The sequence below is a fragment of the Pristiophorus japonicus genome, chromosome 3, assembly GCF_044704955.1.
Source record: "Pristiophorus japonicus isolate sPriJap1 chromosome 3, sPriJap1.hap1, whole genome shotgun sequence".
Lineage (NCBI taxonomy): Eukaryota > Metazoa > Chordata > Chondrichthyes > Pristiophoridae > Pristiophorus > Pristiophorus japonicus.
Window position 1 is genome coordinate 10,943,817 of NC_091979.1, and position 24,253 is coordinate 10,968,069.

Consider the following 24,253-nt stretch of genomic DNA (forward strand, 5'->3'; position numbering starts at 1 on the left):
ATACAGTGGGACAGTGAGACAGTGGCACAGTGGCACAGTGAGGCAGTGGGGCAGTGGGACAGTGAGACAGTGAGGCAGTGGAACAGTGGGACATTGAATCAGTGAGACAGTGAGACAGTGGGACAGTGAGACAGACAGTGAGACAGTGAGAAAGTGGGAGAGTGAGACAGTGGGAGAGTGAGAAAGTCGGACAGTGGGAACGTGGGACAGTGAGACAGAGAGACAGACAGTGAGACAGAGAGACAGTGGAACAGAGAGACAGTGGGACAGTGAGACAGTGGGAGAATGAGAGAGTCGGACAGTGAGAACATGGGACAGTGAGACAGTGAGACAGACAGTGAGACAGTGGTACAGTGAGAAAGTGGGACAGTGAGACAGTGAGAGTGTGAGACAGTGAGAAAGTGAGAGACAGTGAGACAGTGGGACAGTGAGACAGTGGGGCAGTGAGACATAGAGACAGTGGGACAGCGAGACAATGGGGTAGAGGGACAATGAGAGAGTGAGACAGTGAGACAGTGTGACAGTGAGACCGTGAGAAAAGTGAGACAGTGTGAGACAGTGGGACAGTGAGACAGTGTGAGACATGGGACAGTGAGCCCGTGGGACACTGAGACAGTGAGACATTGGCACAATGAGACAGTGGGACAGTAGGACAGAGAGACAGGGAGTCAGATAGACAGTGAGACAGTGGGACAGTGTGAGACAGTGAGACAGTTGTACAGATAGACAGTGAGACAGTGAGACAGTGGGACAGTGAGACAGTGGGACGGTTATGACGGTGAGACAGTGAGACAGTGGAGCAGTGAGACAGTAGGACAGATAGACAGTGAGGCATTGGGACAGTGAGACAGTGGGACAGTGAGACAGTGAGATAGAGTGACAGTAGGACAGTGGGACAGAGAGACAGTAAGACAGTGAGGCAGATAGACAGTGGGACAGTGAGGCAGTAGGACAGTGAGACAGTGAGACAGTTGTACAGATAGGCAGTGAGACAGTGAGACAGTGGGACAGATAGACAGTGAGACAGTGGGACAGTGGGACAGTGAGACAGTGGGACAGTGGGACAGTGGGACAGAGAGTCAGTGGGGCAGAGAGTCAGTGAGACAGCGGGACAGTGAGACAGTGAGACGGTGGTAGAGTGAGACAGAGAGGTTGTGAGACAGTGAGACAGTGGGAAAGTGAGACAGTTGGACAGTGGGACAGTGAGACAGTGGGACAGTGAGACAGTGGGACAGTGGGACAGTTGGACAGTGGGACAGTGAGACAGTGAGACAGTGAGACAGTGAGACAGTGATATAGTGGGACAGTGGGACAGTGAGTCAGTGAGACAGTGAGACAGTGAGACAGTGAGACAGTGGGACAGTGGGACAGTGGGACAGTAGGACAGTGAGACAGTGAGACAGTTGTACAGATAGGCAGTGAGACAGTGAGACAGTGGGACAGATAGACAGTGAGACAGTGGGACAGTGGGACAGTGAGACAGTGGGACAGTGGGACAGTGGGACAGAGAGTCAGTGGGGCAGAGAGTCAGTGAGACAGCGGGACAGTGAGACAGTGAGACGGTGGTAGAGTGAGACAGAGAGGTTGTGAGACAGTGAGACAGTGGGAAAGTGAGACAGTTGGACAGTGGGACAGTGAGACAGTGGGACAGTGAGACAGTGGGACAGTGGGACAGTTGGACAGTGGGACAGTGAGACAGTGAGACAGTGAGACAGTGAGACAGTGATATAGTGGGACAGTGGGACAGTGAGTCAGTGAGACAGTGAGACAGTGAGACAGTGAGACAGTGGGACAGTGGGACAGTGGGACAGTGAGTCAGTGAGACAGTGGTAGAGTGAGACAGAGAGGTTGAGAGTACAGTGAGACAGTGGGAAAGTGAGACAGTTGGACAGTGAGACAGTGGGACAGTGAGACAGTGAGACAGTGGGACAGTGGGACAGTGAGTCAGTGAGACAGTGGTAGAGTGTGACAGAGAGATTGTGAGACAGTGAGACAGTGGGAAAGTGAGACAGTTGGACAGTGGGACAGTGAGTCAGTGAGATAGTGGGACAGTGGGACAGCGAGACAGAGGGACAGTGGACAGTGGGACAGAGAGAGAGTGAGACAGACAGTGAGAGAGTGAGACAGTGGGACAGTGAGATAGTGGGACAGTGGGACAGTGGGACAGTGAGTCAGTGAGACAGTGGTAGAGTGAGACAGAGAGGTTGAGAGTACAGTGAGACAGTGGGAAAGTGAGACAGTTGGACAGTGGGACAGTGAGACAGTGGGAAGTGAGACAGTGAGACAGTGGGACAGTGGGACAGTGAGTCAGTGAGACAGTGGTAGAGTGTGACAGAGAGGTTGTGAGACAGTGAGACAGTGGGAAAGTGAGACAGTTGGACAGTGGGACAGTGAGTCAGTGAGATAGTGGGACAGTGGGACAGCGAGACAGAGGGACAGTAGGACAGTGGGACAGAGAGAGAGTGAGACAGACAGTGAGAGAGTGAGACAGTGGGACAGTGAGACAGTAGGACAGTGGGACAGTGAGGCAGTGAGACAGGGAGACAGATAGACAGTGAGACAGTGGGACGGTGAGACGGTGAGACAGTGAGACAGTGGAACAGTGAGACAGTTGTACAGATAGACAGTGAGACAGTGAGACAGTGGGACAGATAGACAGGGGGACAGATAGACAGTGAGACAGTGGGACAGTGAGACAGTGGGACGGTGAGACAGTGAGACAGTGGAGCAGCGAGACAGTGGGACAGATAGACAGTGAGACAGTGGGACAGTGAGGCAGTGAGACAGAGGGACAGAGAGACAGTGAGACAGTGGGACAGAGAGTCAGTGATACAGTGAGACAGTGGGACAGTGAGACAGTGAGACGGTGCGACGGTGTGACAGTGGGACAGAGAGTCAGTGATACAGTGGGACAGTGAGACGGTGGGACGGTGTGACAGTGGGACAGTAAGACAGCGGGACAGTGGGGCACGGGACATTGAGACAGTGAGACAGTGCACAGCGGGACCTCGCTGCCATGTTAGCTTGATGATAACTCCTAGCAGTCGCCACTCTGCAGCCCCACGGCGCAATCATCGTCTGACATTCTTTTGCTCCTCGCCGCGATCGCGGCATCTGGGTGCAGATTCCCTCTGCCGTTGTTCTCCCATGTCCACATTTGTCCACCTTTGGGCGACCCACAACCCCTGGCAGGTTATGCCGAACTGGTGAAATATCGCCGCCGACATGGGGAGGTTGCGAAATACAGATGTTGTTGTATGATGGTGAGGGCCGCACAGTTAATGATTCTGTTTCCGTTACTCAGGTACCGAACCGATCTGTACACCTGAGCAATACATGCACTGTGCAGAGAAGTACTTGGGTGAGTGATCGTCTCCTTCCTCTCCTTCATACCCCATCCAGGAGGAGTAATCACAAATTGTACAACCCTCTTGCTAGAAATTCAACTCATTTGCCGGTCCTGTCACTGGCTCGGGGCTGCGGGGTGGAGGGGTGAATGCGTTAGCGACCGGTGTGATGCTGGTTAACCACCCCTGCAAGAGGCTAGGGGGTCGCTCTGCGAATACCTGTGGCCAGAGACGGTGCTGGCACCATAGCAATCATCACCCTGTTGTAGGGGGGAGGTTTCTGTCACTGTGTGTGGGCAGAGGAGATTCCTGTCACTGTGTGTGGGTTGTAGGAGGTATATTTTTCACCCTACTCTGATTATTAGACCTCGGAACATATAGTGGGAAAGAACAACATGTGGCACAAAATTTTAGTCTTAACCCAGTGTCCATTTTATTATGCACAAAACCCGACTAAAAACGACAGGACTAGACTTCTGAGAGAAATTGACTGAAGACATACAATCACCATTCCTGGCAGTAGCTATTGTAGGTGCATGGTCGTTGGTTCCGTGACCAGTTGGTTCTTCTGTCCGTTTTCTGCAGCTGTTGCCGTTCCTGTCCTTCTGTCTCTGTTTGTTCCTTTTTGTCTCTTGTGTTTCTGTGTCCGTATATTTATATCCACAGCGTGAATAAGTTCCCTTCGGGCCAGGGTCCGATTAATGTGTCTGGATCGAGGCGGTGATTTGTTTAACAGGCTGTGGTGATGAGTTTGAATGGCTACTAATTTGCATACGGAGTCGACAGTGCAAAAGATAACTCCTTATCCTGAATGCCCCGTTATCCAAAAATGTGCATTTCGTAGGCTCCTTTGTAGTCCTGGTTCCTTGCAGAATTGTAGTCTCTGGGGTGAACTGTTTTACCCCCTGCAGCCAACCAACTCCGGGTCTCCTCGGACAGACAGTATCATACTCCTTATCTGTACTCATAACCAAGTTTAGTCCTTGTCCACAGAGATTGTTCTTAATGGGTGATGTCACCACTTGCCTCAGGCTCGTGCCTTTTCCCCTCCCAGGTAGTCCAAAAGTTTTTACTTCAAAACAGTTTTTTCGTGGCCTCTTCCTGTGCCTTGTTCCGAGAAAATAGGTTTACCCTTACACCGTGCGTCCCATCATCACCCCCGGGGAGGAAGGACACAGCTTGATTGAACTCTCCACTTCCTCCCGGATTTCTGGAGAGGGGCGAAATTTCCACGCCTGGCAGGTTTTCTGGCTCACTGAATGTTACCGAACCCTCACGCGGGGCGATACTGGCACTCTCCCCGATAGAATCGCACAGCACAGCAGGAGGCCATTTGGCCCATCGAGTCTGTGCCGGCTCTGTGACAGAGCGATCGGGTTTGTCCGCACCCCCCCGCCCACTCTTTCCCCACAGCCCTGTAACTGTCTCCTTTACAGGTTTTGTCAAATTCCCCATTTGAAAGTCACTATTGAATCTGCTCCCACCGCCCTTTCAAGCAGCGTGTTCTCGATCACAACAACTCGCTGCGTAAACACATTCTCCCCATCTCCCCCTCTGGTTCCATCGCCGATTATCGTCAATCTGTGTCCCTGGGGTTACCCACCCTCCTGCCCCTGGGGACCGTTTCTCCTTATTTACTCGAGCAAAACTCTTCATGATTTTGAACACCTTGATCAAACCTCCCCTTAACCTTATCTGCTCCAAGGAGAACAACCCCAGCTTCTCCAGTCTCTCCACGTCACTGTCGTCCCTCATCCCTGGGACCATTCTGGTCAATCTCCCTCTGCACCCTCTCCAAGGCCTTGCCACCCTTCCTAAAGTGCGGTGCCCAGAATTGGACACAATACACCATCTGGGATCGAACCAGTGGTTTATAAGTTTGAGCGTGAATCCCTTGCTTTAGCACTCTATTCCTCTGTTTATAAAGCTAAGGAAGGCATATGCTTTATAACAGCCTTGGCAACTTGCCCTGCCAAGCTCAAAGATTTGTCGACATACACCCCCTGGTCACTCCGTTCCATCTCCCACCACAGGAAGTACCAGCAAACTAATCCATGGTAGGGGAGGGTGTCCATAGGCTATGGGAGGGGATTCAATGGGTGGGTAGGGTCTGTAATAGGGGAGGGTGCCCATGGGCGGTGGGAGGACTGGGGTTGATGGTTTGAATGTGCTGGTGTTGTGATGATTGGTCTGGGGAAGCTCCTTCTCTCAGCAAAGCATTTCATTATTTTCTACAGACGATCTGATCATCTCGTCAAACCTAACTTGCAAGTGTGATACGCCCTGTCACATAACACGGTACGGCAAGGAGCTGTCCATGGTTAAAATCCCCAGCAAGGGCTCCTCCCGCTTCCTGGCCAAGAGATTCAACACCTCGGAACAAAACATCAAGTAAGTGCTCGCCCTCTCTGTCCGTGAGACCGGTGCAGACCCTGGGGAGATTCGTGTCCAGGGACAGACCTCTCTCACACACTGAGCCTGGTTATTACTGGATGCCCACCGGGATAGGGAGCAGCTATGCAACTTCACCCCACGGCAATCCCAGCCTCCCGGCACACTGCTGCCTGTGGGAGCATCACCGGCCAAGCGATTGATTAGGGAGGGTCTGGGTGGGACACGGTTAGAGGGCAGGAGGGGGGAAGAGCGAGAGGTGAGGGGCGAGGGCAGACACTGGGTGGAGCAAGCCTTGGATTGACAGCTGAGGTAGACACACAGGGACCCTAAACCCTCGTGAGAAACTGTGAAATGAAACGGTGCAGGGGGTTTGTGTCGGAGTCCCATAAACGGGGGTGAGGGGGGGGGGGTGGGGTTGGTGGGAGGGTGTGGTGAGAGTGAGGAGTGAGTGACACTGGGGGAGACACTGCCCGGGGGGAGTGAGTGACACTGGGGGAGACACAGCCCGGGGGGAGTGGGTGACACTGGGGGAAGACACAGCCCGGGGGGAGTGGGTGACACTGGGGGAGACACAGCCCGGGGGGAGTGAGTGACACTGGGGGAGACACAACCCGGGAAGAGTGAGTGACACTGGGGGAGACACAGCCCGGGGGGAGTGAGTGACAGTGGGGGAGACACAACCCGGGAAGAGTGAGTGACACTGGGGGAGACACAACCCGGGAAGAGTGAGTGACACTGGGGGAGACACAGCCCGGGGGGAGTGAGTGACAGTGGGGGAAGACACAGCCCGGGGGGAGGGTGAGTGACAGTGGGGGAAGACACAGCCCGGGGGGGAGTGTGAGTGACACTGGGGGAGGCACAGCCCGGGGGGAGTGAGTGACACTGGGGGAGACACTGCCCGGGGAGAGTGAGTGACACTGGGGGAGACACTGCCCGGGGAGAGTGAGTGACACTGGGGGAGACACAGCCCGGGGGGAGGGTGAGTGACACTGGGGGAAGACACAGCCCGGGGGGAGTGAGTGACACTGGGGGAGACACTGCCCGGGGAGAGTGAGTGACACTGGGGGAGACACTGCCCGGGGAGAGTGAGTGACACTGGGGGAGACACAGCCCGGGGGGAGGGTGAGTGACACTGGGGGAAGACACAGCCCGGGGGGAGTGAGTGACACTGGGGGAGACACAGCCCAGGGGGAGTGGGGAGTGAGGAGTTAGGGACACTGGGAGTGAGAGTCTAAGTTATAACAATAGCTATACTTCGGAGGGGCAGGACTGAGGGAACCCCAGTGTCCTGGGCAATATTTATCTCTCAACCTCCATCTCTAAAACAGATTATCTGATCATTGTCACATTGCTATGTGTGGGAGCTTGCTGTGCACAAATTGGCAGCCGTATTTTCCACATTACCACAGTGACTACACTCCAAAAGTACTTCATAGGCTGTAAAGTGCTTTGGGACATCCTGAGGTTGTGACAGGCGCTATATAAATGCACATCTTGCTTTAGTCTTTCTTTCAAATGAAACAGAAAATTCTGGAAAATGAAAAGACAGCGTCAGGTTGTGGGTGGGCCCGTGTTATTTGTGTGGGCCTGTGTTATTTGGGAGGGTCTGTGTTATTTGCGTGGGCCTGTGTTATTTGGCTGGGCCTGTGTTATGTGCGTGGGCCTGTGTTATTTGGGATGGCCAGTATTATTTGGGAGGGCCTGTGTTGTTTGGGAGAGCCTGTGTTATTTGCGTGGGCCTGCGTTATTTTGGAGGGCTGGTATTATTTGGGAGGGCCTGTGTTATTTGGGAGGGCCTGTGTTATTTGTGTGAGCCTGTGTTATTTGGGAGGGTCTGTGTTATTTGCGTGGGCCTGTGTTATTTGGCTGGGCCTGTGTTATGTGCGTGGGCCTGTGTTATTTGGGATGGCCAGTATTATTTGGGAGGGCCTGTGTTGTTTGGGAGAGCCTGTGTTATTTGCGTGGGCCTGCGTTATTTTGGAGGGCTGGTATTATTTGGGAGGGCCTGTGTTATTTGGGAGGGCCTGTGTTATTTGACTGGCCCTGTATTATTTGGGAGGGTCTGTGTTATTTGCATGGGCCTGTGTTATTTGGGAGGGCCTGTGTTATTTGTGTGGGCCTGTGTTATTTGGGAGGGCCTGTGTTATTTGCATGGGCCTGTGTTATTTGCGTGGGCCTGTGTTATTTGCGTGGGCCTGTGTTATTTGCTTGGGCCTGTGTTATTTGTGTGGGCCTATGTTATTTGTGTGGGCCTGTGTTATTCGGCTGGGCCTGTGTTATTTGGCTGGGTCTGTGTTATTTGCATGGGCCTGTGTTATTTGGCTTTGCCTAGAAACATAGAAACATAGAAAATAGGTGCAGGAGCAGGCCATTCGGTCCTTCGAGCCTGCACCACCAGTCAATAAGATCATGGCTGATCATTCACCTCAGTACCCCTTTCCTGCTTTCTCTCCATACCCCTTGATCCCTTTAGCCGTAAGGGCCATTTCTAACTCCCTGTTGAATATATCCAATGAACTGGCATCAACAACTCTCTGTGGTAGAGAATTCCACAGGTTCACAATTCTCTGAGTGAAGAGGTTTCTCCTCATCTCGGTCCTAAATGGCTTACCCCTTATCCTTAGACTGTGACCCCTGGTTCTGGACTTCCCCAACATTGGGAACATTCTTCCTGCATCTAACTTGTCCTGTCCAGTCAGAATTTCATATGTTTCTATGAGATCCCCTCTCATCCTTCTAAATACCAGTGAATACAGGCCCCATCGATCCAGTCTCTCCTCATATGTCAGTCTTGCCATCCTGGGAATCAGTCTGGTGAACCTTCGCTGCACTCCCTCAATAGCAAGAAGGAGTTAGAAGATCAAAACTGAACACAATATTCCAGGTGAGGCCTCACTAAGGCCCTGTACAACTGCAGTAAGACCTCCCTGCTCCTATACTCAAATCCCCTCGCTATGAAGGCCAACATACCATTTGCCTTCTTAACCGCCTGCTGCACCTGCATGCCAACCTTCAATGACTGATGTACCATGACACCCAGGTCTCGTTGCACCTCCCCTTTTCCTAATCTGCCGCCATTCAGATAATATTCTGCCTTCATGTTTTTGCCATCAAAGTGGACAACCTCACATCTATCCACATTATACTGCATCTGCCATTCATTTGCCCACTCACCTAACCTGTCCAAGTCACCCTGCAGCCTCTTAGCGTCCTCCTCACAGCTCACACTGCCACCCAGCTTCGTGTCATCTGCAAACTTGGAGATATTACTTTCAATTTCTTCATCTAAATCATTGATGTTTATTGTAAATAGCTGGGGTCTGAGCACTGAGCCCTGCGGCACTCCACTAGTCACTGCCTGCCATTCTGAAAAGGACCCGTTTACCCCGACTCTCTGCTATCCACGTCAATACATTACCCCCAATACCATTTAATTTTGCACACCAATCTCTTGTGTGTGACCTTGCCAAAAGCCTTTTGAAAGTCCAAATAATCCACATCCACTGGTTCTCCCTTGTCCACTCTATTGGTTACATCCTGAAAAAATTCTAGAAGATTTGTCAAGCATGATTTCCTTTTTATAAATCCATGCTGACTTGGACCGATCCCGTCACTGCTTTCCCAATGCGCTGCTATTTTATCTTTAATAATTGATTCCAACATTTTCCCCACTACTGATGACAGGCTAACCGGTCTATAATTACTCCGTTTTCTCTGTCCCTCCTTTTTTAAAAAGTGGTGTTACATTAGCTACCCTCCAGTCCATAGGAACTGATTCAGAGTCAATAGACTGTTGGAAAATGATCACCAATGCATCCACTATTTTTACGGCCATTTCCTTAAATACTCTGGGATGCAGACTTTCAGGCCCTGGGAATTTATCAGCCTTCAATCCCATCAATTTCCCTTACACAATTTCCTAACTAATAAGGATTTCCTTCAGTTCCTCCTTCTCGCTAGACCCTCGGTCCCCTTGTATTTCCAGAAGGTTATATGTGTCTTTCTTCGTGGTCTGCCAATTCTTTATTCCCCATTATAAATTCACCTGATTCTGACTGCAAGAAACCTACGTTTGTCTTCACTAATCTTTTTCTCTTCACATATCTATAGAAGCTTTTGCAGTCAGTTTTTATGTTCCCAGTAAGCTTCCTCTCATACTCTATTTTCCCCCTCCTAATTAAACCCTTTGTCCTCCTCTGCTGAATTCTAAATGTCTCCCAGTCCTTAGGTTTGCTTCTGTTTCTGGCCAATTTATGTGTCTCTTCCTTGGATTTAACACTACCCCTAATTTCCCTTGTTAGCCACGGTTGAGCCACCTTCCCCATTTTATTTTTACTCCAGACAGGGATGTACAATTGTTGAAGTTTATCCATGTGATCTTTAAATGTTTGCCATTGCCTATCCACCATCAACCCTGTAAGTATCATTTGCCAGTCTATTCTAGCCTCATACCATCGAAGTTACCTTTCCTTAAATTCAGGACCCTAGTCTCTGAATTAACTGTCTCACTCTCCGTCTTAATAAAGAATTCCACCATATTATCGTCACTCTTCCCCAAGTGTCCTCTTACAACAAGATTGATGATTAGTCCTTTCTCGTTACATACCACCCAGTCTAGGATGGCCAGCCCACTAGTTGATTCCTCGACATATTGGTCTAGAAAACCATCCCTAATACACTCCGAGAAATCCTCCTCCACAGTAATGCTACCAGTTTTGTTAGCCCAATCTATATGTAGATTAAAGGGATAGGTCCTTACTATACAGTATAAATGTACACGAGGCCCATGCTTGACAGAAGGTCAGTCTGTGACCTGTCCTTTATTCCTTAGCACTCAAGTGCTGGAAGTGGGTGAAGCTTCCCCTTTTATACCTGAAAGACCAGGTTAGGAGTGTCTCCCACAAGTTCACCACCTAGTGGTCATTGTTCTCACGGTGTGCAACTTAGGTCAGATTATACATGGGTTACAATGCTGGTTGAATACATGACATCACCTCCCCCCCCAAAGTCTTATTGGGATCACAGGTTGAGTCTCTCTGGTGGTTTACGCTCCCTTGTAGAGCTCCGGTTGTTGGACGCTGGCCTGCATGTCTGCTGTTTGCGGTGCCTCAGGCCTGTCTGGACTGCCCACAGTGACTGGGCTCTCCTCCCTTTGATTCCGGTGTTCGGTCACCTGTGGTGGAGTGAACTCTATCTCGTGTTCTTCCTCTGCTTCTTCTATGGGGTTGCTGAACCTCCTTTTTGTTTGATCCACATGTTTGCGGCAGATTTGTCCATTGGTAAGTTTAACTACCAGAATCATATTTCCCTCTTTGGCAACTACAGTGCCTGCGAGCCATTTGGGACCTGCAGCGTAGTTGACGACAAAAACAGGATCATTTACATCAATCCATCGCGTCCTCGCATTCCTGTCATGGTAGTCATATTGTGACCATCGCCTGCTCTCGACAATTTCTTTCATGGTGGGGTGTGTAAGGGATAACCGGGTTTTGAGCGTCCTTTTCATTAGTAGCTCTGCGGGTGGAATCCCTGTGAGCGAGTGTGGTCGGGATCTGTAGGCCAACAGGAGGCATGATAAGCACCTTTGTAGGGAACCCACTTGGATTCTGAGCATCCCCTGTTTGATTATCTGCACTGCTCGTTCTGCCTGGCCGTTTGAGGCCGGCTTGAACGGTGCCGTTCTGACATGGTTAATTCCATTGCCTGCCATGAAGTCCTGGAATTCAGTGCTTGTGAAGCACGGGCCATTGTCGCTGACCAAGATGTCTGATAGACCGTGGGCGGCGAACATTGCCCATAGACTTTCTACCGTGGCAGAGGATGTGCTTGAATTTAAAATGTCACACTCGATCTATTTGGAGTAGGCGTCTACTACAACCAAAAACATTTTCCCCATGAAAGGACCTGCGTAGTCCACATGGATGCGTGACCAAGGTTTGGCGGGCCATGGCCGGGGGCTAAGGAGGGCTTCCCTGGGCGCATTGCCAAGCTGGGCACACGTGTTGCACCTGCGAACACAAAGTTCCAGATCTGCGTCTATCCCTGGCCACCAAACGTGTGACCTGGCAATTGCCTTCATCGTGACAATGTCCGGGTGCCCATTGTGGAGTTCTCTGATGAACACCTCTCTGCCCATCTGGGGCATGACTACGCGGTTTCCCCACAGTAGGCAATCGGCCTGAATCGAGAGTTCATCCCTGCGCCTGTGAAATGGTTTAAATTTCTCAGAGCATGCCCTGTACGTGGCTGCCCAGTCCCCATTCAGGACACATTTCTTGACTAGAGACAATAGCGGGTCTCTATTTGTCCAGACTTTAAACTGACAGGCTGTCACGGGTGAGCCTTTGCTTCCGAAAGCTTCAACAGCCATGACCATCTCAGCACCATGCTCGGTAGCCCCCTCAGTGGTGGCTAGTGGGAGCCTGCTGAGTGCATCGGCGCAGTTTTCTGTGCCCGCTCTGTGCCAAATTGTGTAGTCATAGGCAGCTAACGTGAGTGCCCACCTCTGTATGCGGGCCAATGCGTTTGCATTTATGGCCTTGTTGTCGGCCAAAAGGGACGTTAGGGGTTTGTGATCTGTCTCCAGCTCAAATTTCCTGCCAAACAGGTACTGGTGCATTTTCTTTACCTCATATACACATGCAAGCGCTTCCTTTTCTATGATCCCGTAGCCCCTTTCTGCCTGGGACAGACTTCTGGAAGCATAAGCTACCAGCTGTAACTGACCCTTGGCATTGACATGCTGCAACACACACCCGACACCATAGGACGACGCATCGCACGTTAACACAAGTTTCTTACATGGGTCATATAGCGTTAACAGATTGTTGGAACATAACAAATTGCGTGCTCTATTAAAAGCCCTTTCCTGGCTGTCCCCCCAGACCCATTCGCAACCTTTGCGTAGGAGCACGTGTAGCGGCTCTAGCAGCATGCTCAATTTGGGAAGAAAGTTACTAAAATAGTTCAGGAGCCCCAGGAATGAACGCAGCTCCGTCGTGTTACGGGGTCTGGGTGCTCTCTGGATCGCTTCCGTCTTGGACGCAGTAGGGCTGATCCCGTCTGCTGCTACCCTCATCCCCAGGAATTCGACCTCTGGAGCTAGGAAGACGCACTTCGCCTTTTTCAGTCGCAGCCCTACCCGGTCCAGTCTGCGTAGCACCTCCTCCAGGTTGTGGAGGTGTTCTTCAGTATCGTAACCCGTAATGAGGATGTCGTCCTGAAAAACCACCGTCCCTGGAATCGACTTGAGGAGGCTTTCCATATTTCATTGGAAGATCGCGGCGGCTGAGCGAATCCCGAACGGACATCTGTTGTACTCAAACAACTCCTTGTGTGTTGTGATGGTGGTCAGTTTCTTCGACTCACTCGCCAGCTCCTGGGTCATGTAAGCTGAGGTCAGGTCCAATTTTGAAAAAGGTTTGCCAACGGATAGCGTCGCAAAGAGGTCCTCCGCTCTCGGTAGCGGGTACTGGTCTTGGAGTGACACCCGATTGATGGTGGCCTTGTAATCGCCACATATCCTGACCGACCCATCCGCCTTGAGCACCGGCACAATCGGGCTCACCCAGTCACTGAATTCGACTGGCGAGATGATGCCTTCCCTCAGCAGGCGATCCAATTCGCCTTCTATCTTTTCCCGCATCACGTACGGCACCGCTCTGGCCTTGTGGTGTACTGGTCTGGCGTCCGGGTTTATGTGAATCACTACCTTGGCCCCCATGAAAGTGCCAATGCCGGGTTGAAATAATGAGTCAAATTTGTCCAGGACCTGTGAGCATGATACTCGCTCCACAGAGGAAATTGCATTGACATCGCCCCATTTCCAGTTTATGACAGCAAGCCAACTCCTCCCCAGTAGTGCGGGACCGTCCCCTGGGACAATCTAGAGTGGTAGTCTGTTCTCCGAATCTTTGTGGGTCACGACTACCGTGGCGCTGCCTAGCACTGGAATTATCTCCTTTGTGCAAGTCCGTAGCTGTGCGTCAATCGGCGATAATTTTGGCCTCCTGGCCTTGGATGCCCACAACTTTTCGAACTGTTTGATACTCATCAGGGACTGGCTGGCCCCCTCCATTGATACTGGGATGCCATTGAGGAGCACTTTCATCATTATCAGTGGCGTCCTGGTGTATGAACTGTATACGTGCTCCACATGAACTCGCTGAACTTCAGCTTCCAGCGATTTCCTCCAGTGTCCATTTCTGCAATTTCTGCAGGTATTTTGCTCATCTCTGCAAACTCCGGCTGAGTGTGTGCCTCCACGCCTCCAGCATGAGCTGCGGTTTGAAACAAAAGGTCCCTTGCTAGTCGATCGTCCCTGACTGCCCCTGTTATTGCCCTTGAGTGCACCATTAACAGGTGTTGATGGCCCCATTACTGGCCGCATTGTCCCTTGCAATGGCCTGAATCGCCGTTCAGCTTGCCATTGTCTCTGTTGAACTCCCCCTCTGGGTTCAACTACATGTTGGGGCATTCCCGACTGCCCTTGTCTGCCTGAAGAACTGTGTGCTGCTTTAACAATGTTGAATCTCTGTCCCAACCATTCCATAACACAGTACCTCTCGTCTGTTCTGCGAGTGGCCATGCTGTTTTTTGGCTGGGCCTGTGTTATTTGGCTGGGCCTGTGTTATTTGGCTGGGCCTGTGTTATTTGGGAGGGCCTGTGTTATTTGGCTGAGCCTGTGTTATTTGGCTGGGCCTGTGTTATTTGGGAGGGTCTGTATTATTTTGGCGGGCCTGTGTTATTTGGCTGGGCCTGTGTTATTTGCAGAGCCCATGGTGCCAGTGACATGGTGACAATCCTCTCACTCGCCTGAGCCCCACAGCACCTGCCAGCAGTCAGTGTGTGACCTGTTCATAAAGCTTGGCCAATGGGGCGAGCTTTGGGTGCGAGCGATACTGAGCGCCCACGGACACATTGTCGGTGAGGGGCTGGGGAGAAGGGGAGGAACTCGGGGGGGAGGGAATGGGGAGGGGGGAGAATGGGAGGGGGGAGAATGGGAGGGGAGAATGGGAAGGGGGTGAATGGGAGTGGGGAGAATGGGAGTGGGGGGGAGCAAATGGGGATGGGGAAGAATGGGAGGGGGCAGGAGTAAATGGGAGGGGGGAGAATGAGAGGGGGGAGAATGGGAGGGGGGGTGAATGGGAGGGGGGAAGGGAATGGGAGGGGGGGAGAATTGGAAAGGGAGAGTGGGAAGGGGGGAGAATGGGAGGGGGGAATGGGGGTGTGAATGGGAGCGGGGAGAATGGGAGAGGGGGAATGGGGGTGTGAATGGGAGGGGGAGAATGGGAGGGGGCGTGGTGAATGGGTGGGGGTAGGGAATGGGAGGGGGAGAAGATTTGGGGGGGGTGAATAGGTGGGGGGGAGGGAATGTGAGTGGGGGGAGATTATTGTCAAGCTGTAGCCAGCCTGTCCCCTCACGCTCTGCCTCTCCCCCTCCCTCGCTCCCTCACAGAGAGAATTACCTGGTGCTGGACATCTTCTTTGAAGCATTGAATTATGAACTGATCGAACAGAAGAAGGCGTACAATGTGGGCGAATTGCTGGGTGAGTGGTGTGGCATGAACTGTGGACTTGTGGTGTGGGAGGGGAGGGAGGCAATGTGGGGGACGGTGGTGGATGGACGAGTGGTGGGTGAGGGCACGTTACTGGACCAGAGGCCTGAGTCAGAGTGGGTGTAAAGAGTGAGACTTTCAGGCACTTGTCCTTCGGGGACTGAGTGACCGTTTACGCTAAACCGCCATCTCTTTCTGTCTGCTTCTCCCAGGGGACATCGGCGGCCACATGGGCCTCTTCATTGGTGCCAGTGTCCTCACCATCTTGGAGATCTTCGATTACATCTATGAGGTGAGCTGACCACCGCTTCTCTCTGCGCTCGCCAGACGCTTACAATTTATTCAACTTCCGACACAGGCAGCCAGCCAGTGACCATGTCAGTGAAAGGTGTAAAACACGGCCTACTGTGTGGGACTGAGCCCCGGGGAGGGGGAGGGGCTCTCGGTGTGGGACTGAGCCCCGGGGAGGGGGAGGGGGAGGGGGGCCCGGTGTGGGACTGAGCCCCAGGGAGGAGGAGGGGTGCCCAGTGTGGGACTAAGCCCCGGGGAGGGGGAGGAAGGCCCGGTGTGGGACTGAGCCCCGGGGAGGGGGAGGGGGGCCCGGTGTGGGACTGAGCCCCAGGGAGGGGGAGGAAGGCCCGGTGTGGGACTGAGCCCCGGGGAGGGGGAGGTGGTCCCGGTGTGGGACTGAGCCCCAGGGAAGGGGGAAGGGGACTCGAGGTGGGACCGAGCCCCGGGGAGAGGGAGAGGATCCCAGTGTGGGAGGGAAGGGCTGGGGAGGGGGAGTGGGTGGGGAGGCTGTGGGAGGGGTAAGGAAGGGAGGGGTGAGGGGGAGAGGGCAAGGGGGAGGGGAGGGTGTGGGGAGGGAGAGGGGAGATGGAGGGTGTGGGGAGGGGGAGGGGAGAGGGAAGGTGTGGGGGTGGGATGCAGAGTGTGGGGGGTGGAGAAGGGAAGGGGAGGGGGAGGTGTGGGGGTGTGAGGGGAGCAGTGTGTGTGGGGGGGGGCAGTGTGTGTGTGGGGGGGCAGTGTGTGTGTGGGGGGGCAGTGTGTGTGTGGGGGGGCAGTGTGTGTGGGGGAGCAGTGTGTGTGGTGGAGGGGAGGGGCAGTGTGTGTGTGTGGGGGAGCAGTGTGTGTGTGGGGGGGCAGTGTGTGTGTGGGGGGGCAGTGTGTGTGTTGGGGGGCAGTGTGTGTGGGGGGGGCAGTGTGTGTGGGGGGGGCAGTGTGTGTGTGGGGGGGCAGTGTGTGTGGGGGGGCAGTGTGTGTGTGGGGGGCAGTGTGTGTGTGGGGGGGCAGTGTTCATGTGGGGGGCAGTGTGTGTGTGTGTGTGTGTGTGGGGAGGCAGTGTGAGTGGGGGAGCAGTGTGTGTGGTGGAGGGGAGGGGCAGTGTGTGTGTGGGGAGGCAGTGTGTGTGTGGGGGGTCAGTGTGTGTGGGGGAGCAGTGTGTGTGGTGGAGGGGAGGGGCAGTGTGTGTGTGGGGGGGCAGTGTGTGTGTGGGGGGGCAGTGTGTGTGGTGGAGGGGAGGGGCAGTGTGTGTGTTGGGGGGCAGTGTGTGTGGGGGGAGCAGTGTGTGTGTGGGGGGTCAGTGTGTGTGGTGGAGGGGAGGGGCAGTGTGTGTGTGGGGGGGCAGTGTGTGTGTTGGGGGGCAGTGTGTGTGGTGGAGGGGAGGGGCAGTGTGTGTGTTGGGGGGCAGTGTGTGTGGGGGGAGCAGTGTGTGTGTGGGGGGAGCAGTGTGTGTGTGGGGGGGCAGTGTGTGTGGGGGGGCAGTGTGTGTGGTGGAGGGGAGGGGCAGTGTGTGTGTGTGGGAGCAGTGTGTGTGGTGGAGGGGAGGGGCAGTGTGTGTGGGAGGCAGTGTGTGTGTGGGGGGGCAGTGTGTGTGGGAGGGCAGTGTGTGTGTGTGTGGGGGGGCAGTGTGTGTGTGGGGAGGCAGTGTGTGTGTGGGGAGGCAGTGTGTGTGTGGGGGGGCAGTGTGTGTGTGTGTGGGGAGGCAGTGTGTGTGTGGGGGGGCAGTGTGTGTGTGGGGGGGCAGTGTGTGTGTGTGTGGGGGGGCAGTGTGTGTGTGGGGGGGCAGTGTGTGTGTGTGTGGGGAGGCAGTGTGTGTGTGGGGGGGCAGTGTGTGTGTGTGTGGGGAGGCAGTGTGTGTGTGGGGGGGGCAGTGTGTGTGTGGGGGGGCAGTGTGTGTGTGGGGGGGCAGTGTGTGTGTGTGTGGGGAGGCAGTGTGTGTGGGGGGGGCAGTGTGTGTGTGGGGGGGCAGTGTGTGTGTGTGTGGGGAGGCAGTGTGTGTGGGGGGGGCAGTGTGTGTGTGGGGGGGCAGTGTGTGTGTGTGTGGGGAGGCAGTGTGTGTGGGGGGGGCAGTGTGTGTGTGGGGGGGCAGTGTGTGTGTGGGGGGGCAGTGTGTGTGTGTGTGGGGGGGCAGTGTGTGTGTGGGGGGCAGTGTGTGTGTGTGTGGGGGGGCAGTGTGTGTGTGGGGGGGCAGTGTGTGTGTGTGTGGGGGGGCAGTGTGTGTGTGGGGGGCAGTGTGTGTGTGTGTGGGGGGGCAGTGTGTGTGTGGGGGGGCAGTGTGTGTGTGTGTGGGGGGGCAGTGTGTGTGTGGGGGGGCAGTGTGTGTGTGTGTGGGGGGGCAGTGTGTGTGTGGGGGGGCAGTGTGTGTGTGGGGGGGCAGTGTGTGTGTGGGGGGGCAGTGTGTGTGTGTGTGGGGGGGCAGTGTGTGTGGGAGGGCAGTGTGTGTGTGGGGGGGCAGTGTGTATGTGGGGGGAGGCAGTGTGTGTGGGGGGGCAGTGTGTGTGTGGGGGGGCAGTGTGTGTGTGTGGGGAGGCAGTGTGTGTGTGTGGGGAGGCAGTGTGTGTGGGGGGGCAGTGTGTGTGTGTGGGGGGGGGGCAGTGTGTGTGGTGGAGGGGAGGGGCAGTGTGTGTGTGGGAGGGGGCAGTGTGTGTTTGTGGGGAAGCAGTGTGTGTGTGTGGGGGGGGGCAGTGTGTGTGTGTGGGGGGGGGGCAGTGTGTGTGGTGGAGGGGAGGGGCAGTGTGTGTGTGGGGGGGGCAGTGTGTGTGTGTGGGGGGGGGCAGTGTGTGTGGTGGAGGGGAGGGGCAATGTGTGTGTGGGGGGGGCAGTGTGTGTGTGTGGGAGGGGTCAGTGTGTGTAGTGGAGGGGAAGGACAGTGTGTGGGCGGGTGAGGGTGTGGGTGAGGTTGGGGGGTCCCGCTGTGGGCACTGAACATGTTGTGTATGGAGAAAGCATCAGACTGAACACTGTGAGCTCAAAGTAAAGTGTGACCTTAGTCTTGTATTGCAGGTCTCCAGAGCGTCTCTCCAACCTGTGAAGCCTCCTTAAGTACCTGTGCTCCCAAGGGATTATGGGATCCCTTGGGACTCCAGGGGATGATCCCTCTGGTGGCTGTACACAGTAAATACAAGTCCACATATAAAACATATAAAATAGAAACATGTTGTTTTTGCAGCTGCTCTGGTACAAACTGCGGCGAATTCTCCATTCACATCGCAATTCTCCGAAAAAAACCCAGGACAGCATTGCCACCCTTGTGCTGGACGACCTGAAACTGGTGAGTAACCGCGAGGACCTGTGTTGCTATCGTGCCTTTCCCCACATTGGGACCTCCCAAAGCTTGACAGCCAATCAAGCGCAGTCACTGTCGTACGGCCCATTTGCGCACAGCAAGCTCCCACTAAGAGCACTGTCCAGGTAATCTGTTTTAGTGATGTTGCTTGAGGGACAAATAATTGGCTAGGACACCGGGGATAACTCCCTGCTTTTCTTTGACATAGTGCCACAGGATCTTTCACATCCACCTGAGAGGGCAATGCAGCGCTCCCTCAGTACTGCTCCACCGACAGTGCGGCACTCCCTCAGTACTGCCCCTCCGACAGTGCAGCACTCCCTCAGTACTGCCCCTCCGACAGTGCAGCACTCCCTCAGTACTGCCCCTCCGACAGTGCAGCACTCCCTCAGTATTGCCCCTCCGACAGTGCGGCGCTCCCTCAGTACTGCCCCTCCGACAGTGCAGCACTCCCTCAGTACTGCCCCTCCGACAGTGCAGCACTCCTTCAGTATTGCCCCTCCGACAGTGCGGCACTCCCTCAGTACTGCCCCTCCGATAGTGCGGCGCTCCTTCAGTACTGCCCCTCCGACAGTGCAGCACTCCCTCAGTATTGCCCCTCCGACAGTGCAGCACTCCCTCAGTACTGCCCCTCCGACAGTGCAGCACTCCCTCAGTATTGCCCCTCCGACAGTGCGGCACTCCCTCAGTACTGCCCCTCCGATAGTGCGACGCTCCTTCAGTACTGCCCCTCCGGCAGTGCGGGGCTCCCTCTGTCCTGCCCTTCCGACATTGCGGCGCTCCCTCAGTACTGCCCCTCCAACAGTGCAGCAGTCCCTCAGTATTGCCCCTCCGACAGTGCGGTGCTCCCTCAGTACTGCCCGTCTGACAGTGCGGCGCTCCCTCAGTACTGCCCCTCCGACAGTGAGGCACTCCCTCAGTACTGCCCCACCGACAGTGAGGCACTCCCTCAGTACTGCCCCTCAGACAATGTGGCACACCCTCAGTACTGCCCCTCGACAGTGAGGCACTCCCTCAGTACTGCCCCTCAGACAATGTGGCACACCCTCAGTACTGCCCCTCGACAGTGAGGCACTCCATCAGTACTGCCCCTCAGACAATGTGGCACACCCTCAGTACTGCCCCTCGACAGTGAGGCACACCCTCAGTACTGTCCCTCTGACAATGTGGCACTTCCTCAGTACTGCTCCTCCGACAGTGCAGCACTCCCTCAGTACTGCCCCTCCGACAGTGCAGCACTCCCTCAGTACTGCCCCTCCGACAGTGCAGCACTCCCTCAGTACTGATCCTCCGACAGTGCAGCACTCCCTCAGTACTGCCCCTCCGACAGTGCAGCACTCCCTCAGTACTGCCCCTCCGACAGTGCGGCACTCCCTGGGTACTGCCCCTCCGACAGTGCAACACTCCCTCAGTACTGCCCCTCCGACAGTGCAGCACTCCCTCAGTACTGCCCCTCCGACAGTGCAGCACTCCCTCAATACTGCCCGTCCGACAGTGCGGCGCTCTCTCAGTGTTGGATGAATTGCTGGGTAAAGTTGCTGTTTTGTGGAACTGAGACCTTTACCAGAACTTGAGAAAATAAGAATTAGCAGCAGGAGTCGACCATTCGGCCCCTCGAGCCCGCTCCTCCATTCAATGAGATCATGGCTGATCTTCGACCTCAACTCCACTTTCCTGCCCGATCCCCATATCCCTGGATTCCCTTAATATTGAAAAATCTATCAACCTCAAGGACTGAGCCTCCACAGCCCTCTGGGGCAGAGAATTCCAAAGATTCGCCACCCTCTATGTGAAGAAATTCCTCCTCATCTCAGTCCTAAATGGCTGACCCCTTATCCTGAGACTGTGTGACCCCTGGTTCTAGACTCCCCAGCCCGGGGGAAACATCCTCCCTGCATCTACCTTGTCAAGCCCTGTTAGAATGTTGTATGTTTCACTGAGATCACCTCATTCTTCTAAACTCTAGAGAATATCGGCCTAGTCTGCTCAATCTCTCCTCATAGGACAATCTCCCCATCCCAGGAATCAGTCTGGTGAACCTTCGCTGCACTCCCTCTATGGCCAGTATATCCTTCCTTTGGTAAGGAGACCCAAACTGTGCACAAAACTCCAGGTGTGGTCTCACCAACGCCCTGTATAATTGCAGTAAGGCGTCTTTACTCTTGTACTCAAATCCTCTTGTAATAAAGGCCAACGTACCATTTGCTTTCTTAATTGCTTCCTGTACCTGTTTGCTAACTTTCAGTGTTGTTTTCTCAGAGCTCGTGTGACACACTGCGATGTAACCCTGAAGGAATTGCCTATGCCACAAACATGCTGCCTCGCCAACCACAACACAGACTACCCTTCGAGGACTTCGCCTGTTGACTGCAACCAGGGATAGTGGGCCTTCCCTCCCTCCAACTCTCCCTTCCTCTTTCCCTCCAACTCTCCCATCTTCCCTCCCTCCCTCCTTCCCTCCTTCCCTCCAACCTCCCTCCAATTGTCCCTCCCTCCCTCCAACTCTCCATCATTCCCTCCCTCTCTCCATCCTTCACTCTTTCCCTCCAACTCTCCCTCCCTCTCTCCCACCCTCTCTCCTTTCCTCTCTCCCTCCCGCTCTCACTCCCTCTCTCCCTCCCTCCCCCCTTCTCTCTCTCCCTCCCTCTCTCCCTCCTTCCCTCCAACTCTCCCATCTTCCCTCCCTCCATCCTTTCCTCCCTCCCTCTTTCCCTCCAACCTCCCTCCAACTCTCCCTCCCTCCAACTCTCCATCATTCCCGCCCTCCTTCCATCCTTCCCTCCAAACACCCTCCAACTCTCCATTCCTCCCTCTCTCACTCCCTCCCTCCATTCCTCCCTCCCTCCTTCCCTCCCTCCAACCTCCCTCCAACTCTCTCCCTCCCCCCCCTTCCTCCCTCTCCCTCTCTCTCTCAGTCCCTCCTTCCCTCCCTCCATCCCTCTCTCCCTCCCTCTCTCCCTCTCTCCCTCTCCCTCTCCCTCCCTCTCTCCCTCCCTCCTTCCCTCCCTCCATCCCTTTCTCCCTCCCTCCCACTCTCCCTCCCTCCTTCCCTCCCTCCCCTGAAGACCCGTTGTACAGAGAGCCATACAACCTCTCTCCCTCTCCACCCTCCCACCCCCATCAACTTCCTAGTAGCGAAAACCCAAGCCAAAGTCGCACACAATACCTGTCAAGATTTCCGACTGCAAACCTCTTTCCAAGGACTTACTTAGTTGCTGTGGTAACCGTCTCCCTACAAGACATTTTGCTCGAACTGGAAACTGCCTCTGTGTTTTTTTAGAGAATTCCATCCACCGAGAGTGAAATTATTGTGCTTGAGCTGAAACAGACTCGCGCATCTGGCCTGATATGCGGCCCTTCGGGGTTTAACATGGGGGCAGGGCCTGTTCCTGGCCTAGCACGTGGACCAGGCCTGCTGAAAATTAATGACATTCCTGTTGGCGGCCCACTGACTGACCCTTATTGTACAATATCCAAACTACAAGCTGCCTGTAGTGAGGCTGCTGAATAGCTGAGTAAAGTGAGGGGTGGGCTTCTATAGCTGGGCCTGGCCTGATTCAGGCTGAGTATCCCCTCACAACACAGGCCAGTGGGGGCTGACCATTGATCGCAATCGAACATTTCTTGTACATACGTGGCAACTGCTCGCAGTGAACTCTCACCCTTCACACCCAGAGCATCCGATTAGCAAAGGTTCAGGTCACACGGTGACCCAGTGTGAGACCCAGTAAATCACAGGCCTGTTTCTGTGCGGAGCGTGTCCCACACTCTCACTACTCTCCCGGGTAAAGAGGTTTCTCCCGGATTCCCGCATTGGATTTATTATTGACTGTCTTGTATTGATGGGCACAATCGGAAACATCTCCTCCACCTCTACCCCGAACAAAACCCTTCCATCATCTGAAAGCTCTCGACCATGTGCCCCTCCACCTTCCCTTCTCGAGAGGAACAAGGCCCGGCCTGTTCCATCTGTGTCGTTCACGATGCATTCACTGACCATTGTCGTGCGGGCAGCTCACTGAGCCATGACCCTTTGACCCATTGACCCTCTGACCCACTGATCCTCTGACCCACTGACCCTCTGATCTGGAGGCAGTTTGTTTAAGCGCTAATTGTTTTGTAGCGTTGAATTGTGGGATGCTGCGGTCACTGGGCAGCGAGGGGAGTGAGCGCCTCCAAGCTAGAGCCATCACTCTGAGTGGGCAGGGCCCAGTGTCCGGAGCCCAGTGTCCAGGGCCAAGTGTCCAGAGCCCAGTGTCCAGGGGCCCAGTGTCCAGAGCACAGTGTCCAGGGCACAGTGTCCAGGGGTCCAGTGTCCGGGACCCAGTATCCAGGAGCCCATTGTCCGGGAGCCCAGTGTCCAGGGCCTAATGTCCAGGGCCCAGTGTCCAGGTCCTAGTGTCCATTGACTAGGGGCCCAGTGTCCAGGGCCCCGTGTCCAGGGGCCCAGTGTCAAGGGCCCAGTGTCCAGGGGCCCAGTGTCCAGAGCCAAGTGTCCAGGACCCAGTGTCCAAGGGCTCAGTGTCCAGGATCCAGTGTCCAGAGGGCCAGTGTCCAGGGCCCAGTGTCCAGGGACTCAGTGTCCAGGGTCCAGTGTCCAGGGGCTCAGTGTCCGGGAGCCCAGTGTCCAGAGCCCAGTGTCCAGAGCCCAGTGTCCAGGGGCCCAATGTCCAGAGCCCGGTGTCCAGGGGCCCAGAGTCGAGGGTCCTGTGTCCAGGGGCCAGTGTCCACCTCCCAGTGTCCAGAGCCCAGTGTCTAGGGCCCAGAGGTGGGGCGGGGTGGGTGGGGAGCAGGGTGGGAGGGGGAGGAGGGGGTAGGGGGCGGGGAGGGGGCGAGGGCGGGAAGCGAGGGGGGAGAGGAGTGGTGAGTGGGGGGGAGGGAGAGGGTGAGGGAGGGGGAGGGGAGGGGGGGAGTGGTGAGTGGGGGGGGGAGGGAGAGGGTGAGGGAGGGGGAGGGGAGGGGGGGAGTGGTGAGTGGGGGGGGGGGAGGGTGTCCGACACGGTTAAAGCCGTCCTGCCCGCTCAGGCTATGCTGCGCCGTCTCAGCGACGGTTCGGAGGTCGAGCAGCAGGATTGACCCCGTGACCTCCCCCGTCCACTGCCGCCAATCCAGGATTTTTACCATGACCCTTCCCTTTTCCAGGACGCTGGCCCCGTACCCACCCGCAGCATGGGAGCTCCCTGTGACCTATCGGGACCGCGCAGCGCAACGAGGCCTACCTCACTGCTCAGGCTCACATCTCCTTGTATCTTGCTGAAAAGCACAACCATTTAAAGGACATCGCACGCAGCATTAACTCTATTCCACGCTCGACATCGCCTCCCCTCACTGCCCACCGTTCCCCGCGCTGTTGTCTCCGAGCTCGGCTACTTCCACGGGGTGGTTTC

The 24,253-nt window shown here is 55.0% G+C and overlaps 1 protein-coding gene across 1 annotated transcript in view; it reads left to right on the top strand.

The window, feature by feature from the left end:
- LOC139260450 (acid-sensing ion channel 4-A-like) overlaps window positions 1-21,233 on the top strand; it is a 951,337-nt gene extending 930,104 nt beyond the window's left edge. The window contains exons 5-10 of the mRNA XM_070877013.1: window positions 3,305-3,361; window positions 5,585-5,738; window positions 15,199-15,290; window positions 15,511-15,590; window positions 18,750-18,851; window positions 21,126-21,233. Coding sequence (XP_070733114.1) covers window positions 3,305-3,361; window positions 5,585-5,738; window positions 15,199-15,290; window positions 15,511-15,590; window positions 18,750-18,851; window positions 21,126-21,233 — 593 coding nt within the window. The remainder of the gene's footprint in view (window positions 1-3,304; window positions 3,362-5,584; window positions 5,739-15,198; window positions 15,291-15,510; window positions 15,591-18,749; window positions 18,852-21,125) is intronic.
- The last annotated feature ends 3,020 nt before the right edge of the window (window positions 21,234-24,253 follow it).